Raw genomic sequence first — 14,572 nt, 5'->3', positions numbered from 1 at the left:
GGAAAGTGAAGCTCAGCCACACCCATTCTTTTAAACGCCTCTTGCCCACTGATTCATCCGTCCAGTCATGTGGACTTTTACTTTTGACATGGGCTGCACTTTCAATTCTTTTTGTGATGAAACAACGTTCACAATACCACACTGAATCATTTAACAATTATGCCTGCCCTACTCTTGAGAGTTAAATAATTCAGTTTCCTTGCACCCGTATTATAAGTGCATGTATTTAAATACATTTTATTTAAATGTACCCTATTCAGAAAGTACATCATCGGTAGAAAAACAATACAAAACAAATCAATCTGCATTCTCTACAATGTGACAATTAACTAGTCAGCCTTGTGACTGGGCAATTGTATTATATCGCAAAGGTGCACAGCATTGCTGCCTAGAGGTTGTTGAGAAAACATAGCACCTCTGCAAAATAACAGAGGATACAGCCTCTCTAGACTGTGTAAGTGCTATTTAAGTCTGTGAAGCAAGCGTTCTTCAACTTTTCCTTCAACTTTTGAGAATATTTTCTAGAAGTAACAGAGATGAGGCCATCATAAATCTTTTTGGCCCTGAATCTTTGTCCACAAAACATTCCTACAACTACTCATCTTCCAGAATCAATAGGCTTTCTGTTTCCACAAGAAGGCAGTTATAAAACAAATAGCATTTCGGACAAGTTGATAATATAATGTTCTTTTAAAGTAATTTCTTCCCACTTCTGCAGTCTATTAGGATTAGGTAAAGGATTGCGCACAATTGTTACTCATCGCTCCGATATCATGAGAGAGAAACATTCTGTTTTCATCTTCATTTTCAAACAGAAAGGGTTCCCATCTAATCTGCAAAATCAGTCCCTGTCTCACCAGATGATGATCTGTAAAATAGAAGGTTTGGGGCTTTAACAAACTCTCTGAAGCACAAACTCTTCTGTACTAATCCAAAGTGCTAAGGAGGGCAGTAAGTAAAGTAACAAAGCTTCATTTGGATCCGACATAAGGTGAAATTGCGCTGCACTGCTATTGTGTCAAGCATCATGTTTTATCTTTTGCTTCTCCAACTTTGCACAGGGAAAACAGCGGCTAATTTCACTCGTCATAATGCACAGACAGCCTGAGTTTCTTTGCTTATCCATGTCTTCTACAAAAGAAAATTCACTGTCTGCCTCCATCGATCTAATTGTCACCTCTGTCGTAAGTGTTCTGAAGAAGTTAGCATTCATTGCTTTTCTCCGAGGACATAAGCCATTCTTGACTTTTTTTTAAAACAAAAAAAAACCCAACAATGGGCCTTCTCTAGAGTTCTGAAAGGATTCTGTTGAAATGTTACTTCTGCCACTAGAAAGGACGAGAATGCACTTGTTGACTCTGGATTCTAAAATACACTCGTTGCTGTTCAATAATGACTTTTGTTGACAATCCTTTCTAGTTTAGATTTTCTGGAGATTTTCATACTCTTTAAGCAGAAAAGTGTTTTTGATCCTGTGAAAGTTGTCTCCAATTTCATATATTTCTCATCGTCATTGTCAACTTTCGTCTTCTTCCGTTTGTATTTTGGAGCACCATCTCCAGCTTGCTTTGCTCCGTTTTCCTTTTTTATTCCCATGTTCCCCTTTCCTGAAATAAGAGTTGAAAACAATTAATCATTTGTTCTCTTAAGGGAGAGAAGACCAGTAGAAATCATGTTTTGTACCCAATGAAAACCATAGATATTGCAGATGGGCATGTGTGCACATACAATGGACTTTCCAAGTGACAAATTAAGTTTTGCAACAAGTGTGTTCAAAGTTTTCACATGTAGAAATTGTCAAAATGTCCATCGAAAGAAAAGAAAAGCATTTACCCAAATTGTACTTGCTTTGTAAGGAAATGCATGACACTGTTTCTAAGTTCTTATTGAATGGTACATGTTAGAGGTCTTAACCAGGTGGGATTTTTCAATGGAGACATTGCCAAACAAATAGAACAACAAAGTTGATTTTAAAGTCTTCTGTATATTTTGACTTCAAGGCAACATAGATAACCTGGCACACCATGCCATTCGACAGGTAATAGCAAAACGAAAAGGTGATGGCTGGAAGGTTTTAATCAGTCACTTTGCACACCCATCTCTACTTTTAGGAAAAAACTCCACTGGCTACCCGTCAAACACTGCATAACGCATAAGATGCTTATTGCGACCCATAAATGCCTCAGTCTCAGCGGCTCAACCTATCTGTCATCCCGTATAGGCATCAAACCTAACGTGAGGAACCTTCGCTCTTCTTCTGCGGTCACTCTCAATTATCCTAAATTTAGGACAGCCAAATTTGGAGGTACTACATTGGATGCTCAGGGTCCCCTTTTATGGAACACACTTTCAGCTGGTATACGGCAGATCCAGAGCTATACAGCGTTCAAACGTGCCGTAAAGACTCACTTATTTAACCTGGAATAATCTCCTGACTCGCTTCTCCATCTGCCTCTTATGCTTGTTTGTCTTTGTCTTGTTCTTGTTCTTTGTGCGCCCTGAGGCCCACGGGCATATTGGCGCGTTACAAAAATTAAAATAAATAAATAAATCATAACCACGGGCACAGCTCCGGGCAACCCTCCAGACCATTGTTTTTCAGCCTACGAAGCCATTATAGAAGGGGAAAAACCATATGTAAATCAGGCTTGGTCCTACCCCAAAAGGGGCAGTTCACTCCGAACTGCTAGGTCACATCCCTTTTGCACAAGACCACAAGCATCCCCAGACATGTTTCAGCCTTGTTGGGCCCGATCAGTGAGGAGTAGCTTGGGTCTCTAGGCCCGGCAGACTCGGGACCCACGTCTGGGCATACCCGTCCCACTCGGGGTGACTTCAGCAAAACGAAAAGGTGATGGCTGGAAGGTTTTGAAAAAATCATAAACAAAGGCACAGGTAACAGGGTCTGGTAGGTTGCTCTCAAAAGGCATCAGACTGGATAGCATTCTTTCTTGGTCCATGGGTTTTGAAAGTGGCAGTGGAAGATGCTCAATCTGATCCTGATGTTATCAACGCCTGAGTCTAGCAGGTTTCTTGCATCTCACCCTTGCTGTTTAACATCTACATCAGACCACTTTTGGACCTACTTGACCATCTGGGTGTCCGCTTCACCAACTATGCTGATGACACCCAGGTGGTCTTTGAACTATCTGGGAATTACACACACGATTCTGAAACCCTTAACATAGTATACTCAGCGATTCCGTCATGGAGGATCTCTAATTCCCTTGCTCTCAATGGCAATAAGACGAGTTCCTTATTGTGGCCACTGGCCAGCGACAGAATAAATTTGATGTATGCTACCAAAGTTTTAATATCGCTGACAGCCAGATTTGGGTATCTAAGAGTGTCAAAAAACTCAGTGTATATTTGGACGCAGAGCTGAACATGACGACCACACCCGGTCTTCTTGTGGATACATAGTTAAACAAGTGAATCAAATCAGGCCTTACATCTCTCTCTCTCTCGATCTATTCTTGCCTCAGCTCTGGTGAATTTGATGCTCGATTATTGTAACAGCCTCCTGTCAGCGACCGCTAAGTCCAACATACAGTCTCTGCAGCTTGTACAGAATAGCGCAGTTTGCGCTGTCATTGGCATATGGAAGCAGGATCATGTATCAGACTCCAGAAAGGCATTGCATTGGCTACCTGTTATGCATAGAATCTCATACAAGATCTTATCACTGGCATATGCATGTTGGTCAACTACTGCTCCTCAATATCTGGTGAAACAACTGGTCACTGACGGCCCTGTTCGTTCGATACGCTCTAACAAACAAATTCTAACAGCCCTGATTCAAGCTGACCAAGTTTGGCAGCAGCAGGTTTCCAGCGAGAGCTCCAAGAGAATGGAATGCTCTCTCGCTAACAATAAGAACTATCAGTTCTCTGACTAGCTTTAAGAAAGTAGTAAAAACACACCTTTTTTGCCAACAATTTGGTTAATCTCCCAGCTGCCTTTTAGTCTAGCTTCTATGTTCTCTGACTGTCTGTCCAACTGTCTTTTACCTGTGCACTCTGAGGCCTTTGGGCATGTGGTGCGTTACAAGAAATAAAACAAATAAATAATAGATGTGATAATATGTAATAAAGGAGTAAAAGTACCCCTTTTTAATTGAGAATTTCCTGCCCATTACTGTCATTATGTAGCTCCATATTCCCACCAATTGCAGTGAGGGGTAGGAGGGGTGCATGGGAAAGAAGCACCTAACTGTCAAATTGAAATAGCAAGCAAGTGTAGAAGGAACAAGTTAGTTACCTGGAACTGTTGTTCTCCAGCATGGGTCTGGCATGGATTCACATGCTCATGAATATTCCCCGTCGTCAGGCTGGGAATCCTCTGTAAAAAAAAAAATTCAGTTTTGTTTCTGAACTGTCTTCCTCCTAATAACCAATCACTGGTCTCTGGGTCATACTGCCCCCCAGCCAATGACTGCCCTCTACCTAAGCCCCTCCTAAGGCAGCCATCTTCAGATTTGGTAGCACGTAAAGTGGTAGTAGGGCCAAGAGAAGACCGCAGAGGGGTATGCAGGAAGGTTCACATGTGAATCCATGCCAGACCCATGCTGGAAAACAACAGTTACAGGTAAGTAACTTGTTCCTTCTCCAGCATGGGGTCTGGCATGGATTCACATGCTCATGAATACAAGAATACATAGCAGTACACACATGCACAACAACGGGAGGTGGCAAAGCGTTCCAACAACTCAACATTAAGCATCTCTTACCTCCTCACCCGGCTCATCTTCAAACAAAGAGGTTGTGCAGCACTGCTTGGCCGACTCTGGATTCTTCCCTGGAATCCCGGTCGACGCAGTAGAATCTCGTGAAGGTGTGCGTCTACCTCCACGTAGCAGCCCTGCAGATGTCCAGCAGGGGCACACCAGACAGGAACGCCGTAGTTGCAGCGATCCCTCTGGTTGAATGGGCTCTCGGACGGCCAGGCAATGGTTGGTTTGCCAACCGGTGACAATAGGTGATGCAGCCGGAGAGCAACCTGGAAATGGAAGCCTTGGAGAGGGCCTTCCCTTGGTTCACAAGGCCAAAGTTCACAAACAACTGTGATGTCTTCCGAAAAATCCTTTGTTCGGTCCACGTAGAACTTCAGCGCTCTAGCCACATCCAGCGAGTGCAAAGTCCTCTCAGCCGGTGACTGGAAGAAAACAGGTAACACCAAGGGCTTGTTGAGATGGAAGTCCGATGGCAGCTTCGGCATGAAGGAGGGGTGCATCCTCAGCACGACCCTCGTTGCGTGGAATGTCAAGTACAGAGGCTTACAGGAGAGGGCCTGGATCTCTCCCACTCGTCATGCGGAGGTGATGGCCATCAGGAATGCCATCTTCCACGACAGGAATTTCAGAGGTGCGGAATGCAGAGGCTCGAACGGGGGACCCATGAGCCTAGTCAGCACCACATTGAGCTCCCACGCCGGGGCCGGAGCCTTCACCAGCGGGAACATGCGGAAAAGTCCTTTCATGAACTCCTTAACCAGGCGATACGACCAAAGCGACGATCACCCCAGAGTTCTGGTTTTTAGCGGGAGATAGCCGCCAGATGGATCTTGATAGAGGCGTGCGTCAGCCCCGCATTGGCCAGTGACAACAAGTACGGCAGCACTTGAGGGTCCGTAATTTGTAGCGGGTTTATCTTCTGTGCACGGCACCAAACGGTGAACCTCTTCCACTTAGGTCCGTAGCATTTAAGAGTGGAAGAGGCCCTGGCCTTGGCAAGCACCTCCTTGCAGTCCACCGGGATCTCGTATCCACCAAACTCTAGCGCTGCAGCAGTCAGGCCTGCAGGTTCTGTGACGACGGGCCGTGGTGCAGGATCGCGCCTCCTTCCCTGGCGAGAAGATCTGCGTCCGCCGGAAGCTTGACTGGAGGGGACGCTGACAAGTCCAGAAGGTCCGGGTACCATATCTGCCTCGGCCATGCCGGTGCGACAAGGATCATCCTGCACCGGGACCGTCTGAGTTGACTGATGAGTCGTAGGAGCAACGGCAACGATGGGAACGCATAGAGAAACAGGCCATCCCAGGGGAATGAGAACGCATCCTCCATGATCCCCGGCTGGGGGATCCTGCTGGCGACCCTCCGGCACTTGGTGATCGTCGTCTTCGTAAACAGATTGATCTGGGGATTGCCACATCGTCCGAAGAGTAGGTACACCTGATCCTGCCGAAGTTCCCACTTGTAGCAAGAGTGCAGCTCCCTGCTGAGTGAGTCGGTGACAGTGTTCTTCACTCCTGCCAGATGAAAGGGTACCAGGAACATCCTCTGGGCGACGGCCCAGTGCCATAGGTTCTGCGCTTCCTTGGAGAGAGCTGGGGATCTGGTGCCCCACTGCTTCCGAATGTAGAACATCATCGTGGTGTTGTCGGTGAAGACCCGCACCACCTTGCCCTTGAGGGACGGAAGGAATGACCTGAGGGCCCAAAACCTGGCCCGAAGCTCTGGGACGTTGATGTGCAACAACTTTTCCTCTGGGAGCCAAAGGCCTCTTGCGTGGCGATTTCCAGTGTGTGCGCACCATCCCTCCAGGGAGGCGTCCATGGTCACAGTCTCCTGATGCGCCGGGGTCTGGAAGTCCGTGCCCGCCGCTAGATGCATGCGGACCCCCCACCATCGAATCACCCGACAGAATGTCTCGTTGAGGCCGATACTGTCTTCGAAGCTTCCCTTCGCCTGCATCCAATGAGGTAGATGCATGACGACATCATGCCGAGCAGGGACTTGATGGAACTCACCCTGGCAACCTTCATGGCCAACAGCCGTTGTACCTTGCCCAGGATGGCCTTTATCCTGTCCTCCGACGGCGAGGCTAGGCTCGCCACCGTGTTGAGTCTGGCTCCCAGGAACTGGGCGTCCTGCGATGACTCCAAGCAGGACTTCGCAGAATTTATCGAGAACCCGAGTTCCATGAGCAGGCAGACGGTCCTTGCTGTGTGTTCGACGGCAAGTTCCTTTGATTTAGCTCAGATGAGCCAATCGTACAGATAGGGGTAGACGTGAAACCCCTGCAGGTGCAGCCACGCCACCAGGCACTTGGTGAAGACCCTTGGGGCTAACTTCAGACCGAAGGGAAGGGCCCTGAACTGATAGTGCCGTCCTTGGGCCACAAAGCGCAGAAACTTTCGGTGCCCCTTGTGAATGGGGATGTGAAAGTAGGCATCCTCCAGGTCAGGTGATGACAGGAAGTCCCCTTCTTCTAGCTGTCCCACCCTGTGTTGAAGGGTGACCATCCCGAATTTCTGGGATTTTATGTATTTGTTGAGGCGGCAGAGATCTAGGATGGGCCGCCAGCCGCCGGTCTTCTTTCGAACGAGGAAGTACCGCGAGTATACTCTGGAGCCCCGGAGCCTCTTCAGGACGAGCTCTATCGCGCCCTTTTTTAGCATTGCTCATACCTCCAGAAGTAGTATCGGAATGTGGTTTTCCAGCACCCAACGGTCGGTGGAGATGGACTTCCATCTCCACCGACTTGCTTGGCCGAGGCCTTACCGCCTTGGCCCCTTGGCGACGACGACGATGTCCGCCAGCCTTGTTGCGGCCTCTGTAGGCTTCCTGAGACGAAGAGCGGGAAGCCTGATTGTTAGGCAGAATCCTGTGCAGTGCCCTCAGGGACCACTACGCACAATTAAAACTACAAATGGTAATACAAGTTCACCTTTGGTACAGGCCTGTACTACACTGTTAGTGTTAGCAGTAGCAGAGCAGCCAGACTTATCTCAAGAGTAAATGAACAGTAGTACAGATTACACAAAGGACTACAATTACTGTGACTCAAGCAAACACTGACTCAAGGTTTCAGGTATAAAATATAAGTACATTTATTTTAAACCATCTGTTCATAAAACACTTCACTTCTATAAATTGGAAACCACACGTAAAATATACTACACACAACCAATTCCACTTGTTCCAGCAAATTCAAGGTAAGTACATTAGGATTTGACAGACCGGTGTTGCGATACAAACGCATACCCGTGGATAGAAATGCTCACGAAGTTAAAACACACTTCGTACTTTAGAATTTCAAACAAGGGAAAAGTGGATAAAATCACAGGCAATACTTTTGTCAAGGCAATGGAATCAAAGGACTCATTCAAAGATACAGATTAAAGTCAATAGGCCTGCGCCAGTGTCAATGGAGCAGATGCTTAGTTGCCGAGGATCACACGTTGAACAGTTCGAGATTCGAGATGCCAAGAGTTCTTAAATATTGTCAGATGGAAGGAAAAGTTATAAGAGGGAAGGAAGCAAGAACAAATCTTCGAGAAGGAAAAGTGTTCCCCCCCGATTCCGGACGGTCGGACGGAGAGAACGACCGAATGTGCACAGTACCTTATTCCGTTAGAGAAAAGCTGGTGCCACAGCAGTTGCTCCTGGTAGTTCCTGCAGACTCATGGTTCCTGCGGCTTCAGTCGTGGGGACAAGAAGGACGATGTCTGGAGCGTTCTGCACTACCCAGGGGTGAGGCCAACAGCAGCAAAAAAGACAACGATGAATGAAAGGTGCACTCCTTTAAATCAGGAGAGGGCTCTTCTGATGGCTATCCAGACCACTACAGCACAGCAGTGATTTCGACCCAGGAGAGGATTCTCTGACTGAAGAAAGGGTGAGCTTGTTGGTCCCACCAGGCTCAAGGGAAGAAGACTCCAGACTGGATCTTCTCTGGTCGTTGAAGGGTAGATAGCTCAGGACTGCAGCAGGGCTTCACCGGCACTCGGGGTTGCAGCAGCCGTCGTCTTCTCCTCTTCTCTTTGGTTCTTTGCAGTTTCAGTGGCGACTGACTTCCAGCACAAGAGTCCTGCCTTTTATGCCAAACTCCCCCATTCACACAGCCTGGCTGTCAATCACTCAGTAGAGGGGTTGTCCAGCCCAGGCAACCACCACAGCCAATCGACACAAAGTGCGACTTGCATCTCCAAGGAGACCCTGTGCAGGGGGTGACTACACCCCTCCCTCACATTCAGACCACCTAGACACCCAGATGCCAAAGGAGGGCTTCTGGTCAGAACCCCGCCAAAGGTCGGCGAACAAAGGAGGCAAACCTGGTTTGCCGCGCAAAGAAAGACCCAAGAAGGATGTTAACAAAAAGAAATGGTGATTAAACCCAACCGGAGCCGAAATAAAAAGTATTTGGGCTAGCGGGTTTAAAGTTCGAGGCTACTAAAATAGCCTAAAACAATAACACGTTATGTAATATAACTGCAGTAGGAAAATTAGGATAGATATCACTGCCACCAGCCAAGTCTTAATGTTAAGGGAGCAAAACAATGCTCCAAGAGGCACAAATAAAAAGGGCTAAGAATTAACCCTTTCCAATACTCCATGTAAGATGGGGTGTACTGGATCTGTGGTTAAAGTGACTATGTAAAGTTAATGGCAACTTTACTGTCCCCCAGAAAAGAGTAGTCAGCTCCAGAAAATGGAATCAGTGGGAAGTCTAAAAGAAAACCCTGTGTCACTGCACTGAAGGGGGCTACTGAAGTGATGTACTCCAGAGCCCACAATCACAAAAACAGATGAAATACACATGGCAAAACATGGGTAAGAATGGGGGAAAAGCTTACACCCTTACCAAGTGAAAAAATAAGGGAAATTAGCCATTGAATGAGAATTCTCCCTAACAATATGTGCAATGTTAATGTATGCAACTTCTCTGCTGAGGAATGTGGGTTACAAAAGAACGCTGGTCACTCTGCCCTTTCATTAATATGAGACTCAAAGTATTTTGCGGCGTGAACTTCAAATTGGTTTGAAAACTACTTGTTTCTTGCAAACTGAGGTTTATATATCTAAAGAGATTTGAGCTCATGTATTTATTTAGTCGATTAAATGATGAAAAGGGAAGGCCACCTTCCTCAGTAAAAACATTTGGTCATAACTGTAAGGGGAGTTGTCTTAAAGTCCTACTTGGTAGTAAGACTTTAGTAAGCTATCCCAGTTGTGTGTAGATCCCCAAACTCTTAGTATCAGTCTGTACTACCCAGAGACCTTGTTAGAGTGGCAGAGCAGTCAGGCTCATTTTAAGAGGAAAATGTGAGCTGTAGGTGAGTACACTGAACCAAGTCAGTAATGCACATCAACAAAACACTTGCACATAAATGTATATTAAAATATAGATTTATTATATTAACACAGAGTCACTGTTAGATACTTAGCACAATAAACCAACACACATAGGTATACTTTTCAATACTTTCAAAGGGTCACTTCTTAGTTGGTAGTTGCTGAACGCGTACAATTGTTACAGGAGTTTGACAGTTCTATTGGTAATAACGTGCACCCACAAAGTAATACAGTAATTGTATTTATTCTGCATACACATATAAGGTAGTGTTTTTTTAGGAAGGAAAACAGTTGGTTAGTGTTATCTTAGCAGAGCTTCATGATCTAGAGGCAGTTTTACGGCAGAGCAAGTCTTTCAAAGTCAAAAATGCAACCCTATCTATAACGCAGTTCGTAGCGGGTTTAAGTCTTGCAAAGCAGTAGAAATCAAAAGGTCCTTTGGATACTTTCTAGTCTCTAGGAAGGAAGATACAAGAAGGCTTAACCAACGTTTGAGACCCTGTTAAAGAACTCTAAAGGGACAAAAACAGTGGCTTGAGTTGGAGGTTAGAGGGGGTTGTCCTGGACACCTCTATGTGCACTCCAATGCTCTGGAGTGACTTTCTGGAATCAGGTAAGCAATATGTTTTTCCCCACAGTACCTTAGGTTAGAGGAAAACGTTTGTGGTGGATGCTCTACAATCTTGCAGCTCTGGACCTGACCTCTGAATTCCTTGGTCTGGTGACGGAAGGCAGGACAATGGACAAAATCTCTCAGCAGCAGTCTCGAGGGAGGACCTCTGGCATGGCTTTCTTCAACTTCTTCGGTCACTATGTGGTTTTGGCACCTTATCTGCAGCACCAACAAAGGATGCGATTCGCCCGGTCAATCTTATTTGCTTCTTGCAGTCTCGCACTCTGATGAGGGGGTCTGGGCGAGTTGTATCGGATCTCTGGAGTGTCCTTGAGGCCTAAGCAAAGATTTGGACGGATTTGGCCTTTCCACGACGATGCACTCGAAAATGGGCAGCAGGTTTCCTGGTATTGGGGTTCCGCAGCTCTGGAAACTCATAGAACCTCGGGAGATGGCTCAAATCAAAGTTCGTCTTGGGACTGGTTGTTCCAATCAGGACAGCCAGACACCCCACCCCCAGTGGGAGCTGGTTCTATTCAGGCTCTCTGGCAGAAAAGGACAGGGGGGTGGAAAACTCCTCCCCCACTTTCTGCCTGCCCAGCCACTCTGGAGCCTAGGCGGGGACAACCAAGGGTTCCCGCCAAAGGCAAAACATCTACACAGGTCCCACCTCCCAGAATGGTAGAAGAAGGGCTAACAAAGAACAACCATGCTACTAATGGCAAAAAAAGAAGGGAGGGCCCCAAGGTGGTACTTGGGTGTCCATATTGTGCACTACCGAGGCTATGGACATGGCTTGCAGTACAAAAATTACACAATAGTCGGTAGAACACGTCCACTGCCACCAGCCATAACTAGGAGATTGTCTATGTGAATAAAAAATCATAGGAGAAGATAGAAGGGGGATACTAGGTATCCAGTTGGCACTCCACATAAGTGTGTGTGTGCGCCGAACTGTACTTACTCTAGGATAAAGAATAGGAATCTCAAAGGATGATCCTAGGGGTCCCCAGCAACACTGCCCATAAGGAGTTGTGTACTGCAATAGTAAAATACAGATGCCTTTAAGAGTTATGGAGAAAATAGACTGCATAGTTCAGGTAGAATACAAAGAATAGAGTTCCAAAGGACAGAGCCCACAAGACTGAATGAGTGGAATAAGGCTCCACTCATTCAGAATTTAAAGAAAAAGGGCTAGAAGTCCAGCAAAAAGTGCAGGGGGTCTCTCTAGGAGATGGGATTAAGCATACAAATAACAAATATCCCCAACAACAACTGGGTAGAGCTTCAAATGCCTGGGAAATGAGCCTTGACAAAATCACACTAAACTTCAAAGCTGGTTTTCCAATAGGATACTTTATTTAAAAAAAATCCTGTAGAATATTTTGCATGATCTTTACAGAGAGTAAAATCCTAGTCTTAGTCTTTAAAATGAGCTCGAAATGGCCACTACAAGCACTTTAGAGTAGAATTTTCAAGGTCAGGAGTTGGTAATTGCAACAAGTACCAAACTATTCCCTGTGGCAAAGAACGCAGTAAATTGAGGCTATTACACCAAAACACAAAACCTTTAATTTTCTCATGGGCTTTGGCAGGGATTTTCATCTTGAAAGGCCAGATGACAATATTCTAGCCGCTCAGAAGTAATGCTGTGAGTTGCAATGATGGTGGGCCATGGTGCAGAGTGGTATGCTGATATTTGCTCTGCCACCTGGGATTAGGTTGAGGAGACTATAAAACTGAATAGATGGATGACGTGGCTCCAAGAACCATGGTCTTATCATGCCTTTTGGGGACAATTGCAACAATCCCGTCACAGCTGTGTCTCAATTTCTATAGTGGCCTCAGGCTTAGGGAATCCAAAGAAAGGAATCCATCAAGCCCCTGATTCATGGAAATTATTTGCGTGTAAAATGCAGTTTTGCACGCCATTCTGCCCGAAAATCCCCATACCTCAAACCGGGATTTTAGGGGGAAGAATGGCGCTCAAATCTGCATTTTACGCGCAGATAATTCCATGAATCAGGCTGTAAATTGTTTGACAAGCTGATTGAAAATGTTTCTTCCAGAGCATTATGGCGCATGTGTTTGGCTGCATAAGACTGGCATTTACAGTCTTCTGCTGATGCTAAAAGGACCATCTAGGAGAACATCCCAAAAATTATTTTTGGTGTTCACGCCTACTTTTCACTTGTGTTGCACAGTGAGAGCCACACCAAGGGCATACATTAAATGGTTGGTAAGACCAGGGAGGTGTTGTGATATATGGTATATGTACTTTAGCCTTCATCTCCAAAGCTCCTGCATTTATTTGGATAGTATTCTAGACCTTGTTCCTGCCTGCATACAAAGGTAAAAAGAAATGTGATAGTGTCGACAGTTAGGAACCAGGCTACATTGTCTCCCCAAACTCGCAAAAACTATTGCAATGCTATGCTACCACCCTGAGTTCCATATTATTTAATTGGGGAAAATGTTCTCCATTCAACCACTGACCTTTGGCTTTTCCAGTGCGCCTCCATCTTGTCAAGAAGCATCAATAACAACGGACACCTAGGACTCAGGATCTGCAAAGAACGTTACTTTCTCAAATTCGTTTTTTTACCATCAAGGTAGAATGGATTTGAAAGTTGCCTGTGAGCATTTCAGTAAACATTGGCTACAAACCAATGGTCTAACAACTCCTCCCGAAAAGGCCTAATCATGAGTCTGCAATGAGGAATGATGTGTGTGCAAGATGATATTGTTCCCAATAGTTTGGTGTTCTTTTTCTTGCTGTTGATTTTCGGATGAAAATATGCCAGCAGTATTAGGTTCTCGACTCTTTGCTCTGTTGGAGTCACTAGTTGTGCATCTGTGTTCAGAAGACTTCCCAGAAATGGTCCTGTTGCCTCTGCAAAAAGCTGAGACTTTTCTTGGTTTAATTTACACCTAAATGTTCCTACAACTTAAGGCACACTATTGGGTCTTGTGCAACATTTTGTCATTCCCATACCAACTCATTGCCCAGGTAACTGTAGAAACATTTTTTTGTCTTCTTGAACGGGCAGCAATGGGTGGCAGCTACTCTTTAAAAACCCACTGCGATGATGTTGGGTCAAAAGGTAGCACTTTGAATTGTTATTCCTCTTCCTGGGAAACTCATTTTAGAAATCCCTTGAGCTACAGGTGCATGGACAAGTGGATTTTTGTATCGTGGGGATTGAATGCACAGAGGCAGTGTCCTTTTGAATATAATGAGTGATGACCCATAGTTTAGCTTCTGTGAAGGGGGGCTATGAATGTATTTGTTCAACTTTCCGTAATCTATGATTGGGTAGGTAACCGATTATTTTCCTTTAGTTTATTACGGGGGCAGGAAAGAATTTGATAACAATCCCTCAAATTGCTACCCGGGCCATCCTTTCTCAATGGATTTCTTTAAGAGCCATTCTCACATTTCCTCATGCACAACTACTTAGGATTTTGATTTCTTTGGGGAAGGATTTTGAAGAATTATAAATGGCCAAAAAGTATCTGTTACTTCATTCCACCAAGTGCTGCATCTTTACCTACCTGCGCCCAGACACCTCTGTGGTTGGGATACATATATGTGTACTCCTGACAATGTTAACCGCTTTGTTTGATGGAGCAACAAAAATAACTTGTCTCGGGCACAAACCAGTGTCATGTAACTAATTAACTATACTTCGATGAGGACCACCCAATAGCATCTGACAGACCACAATGTGATTGGGTGGTGGTCCTCGTCAAATAGTACCATGACACTCGTTCATGCCTCATAGGAGTCATTTTTTCAGTAATTGCACACACAACTCTGCTATTGACAACAGGTTACACGAATAATGGGCTCCACTATTAGGCTAGCCTTACTGCCAGTGATA

At 45.5% G+C, this 14,572-nt stretch overlaps 1 protein-coding gene across 3 annotated transcripts in view; it reads right to left on the bottom strand.

Moving 5' to 3' along the window:
- Window positions 1-210: 210 nt before the first annotated feature.
- The window catches only part of LOC138481146 (uncharacterized), a 410,877-nt gene continuing 396,515 nt past the window's right edge, over window positions 211-14,572 (bottom strand). For 2 of the 3 annotated variants that reach the window (XM_069613077.1, XM_069613078.1), the window contains one exon: window positions 211-1,607. In XM_069613077.1, the coding sequence (XP_069469178.1) occupies window positions 1,387-1,607 (221 nt within the window). In that variant the 3' untranslated portion in view covers window positions 211-1,386. The remainder of the gene's footprint in view (window positions 1,608-14,572) is intronic. The other variant, XM_069613080.1, reaches the window with a different exon arrangement.

The sequence above is a fragment of the Ambystoma mexicanum genome, chromosome 5p (genome assembly GCF_040938575.1).
Source record: "Ambystoma mexicanum isolate Mex_15411 chromosome 5p, UKY_AmexF1_1, whole genome shotgun sequence".
Lineage (NCBI taxonomy): Eukaryota > Metazoa > Chordata > Amphibia > Caudata > Ambystomatidae > Ambystoma > Ambystoma mexicanum.
This window is presented reverse-complemented; position numbering and strand designations above follow the sequence as displayed.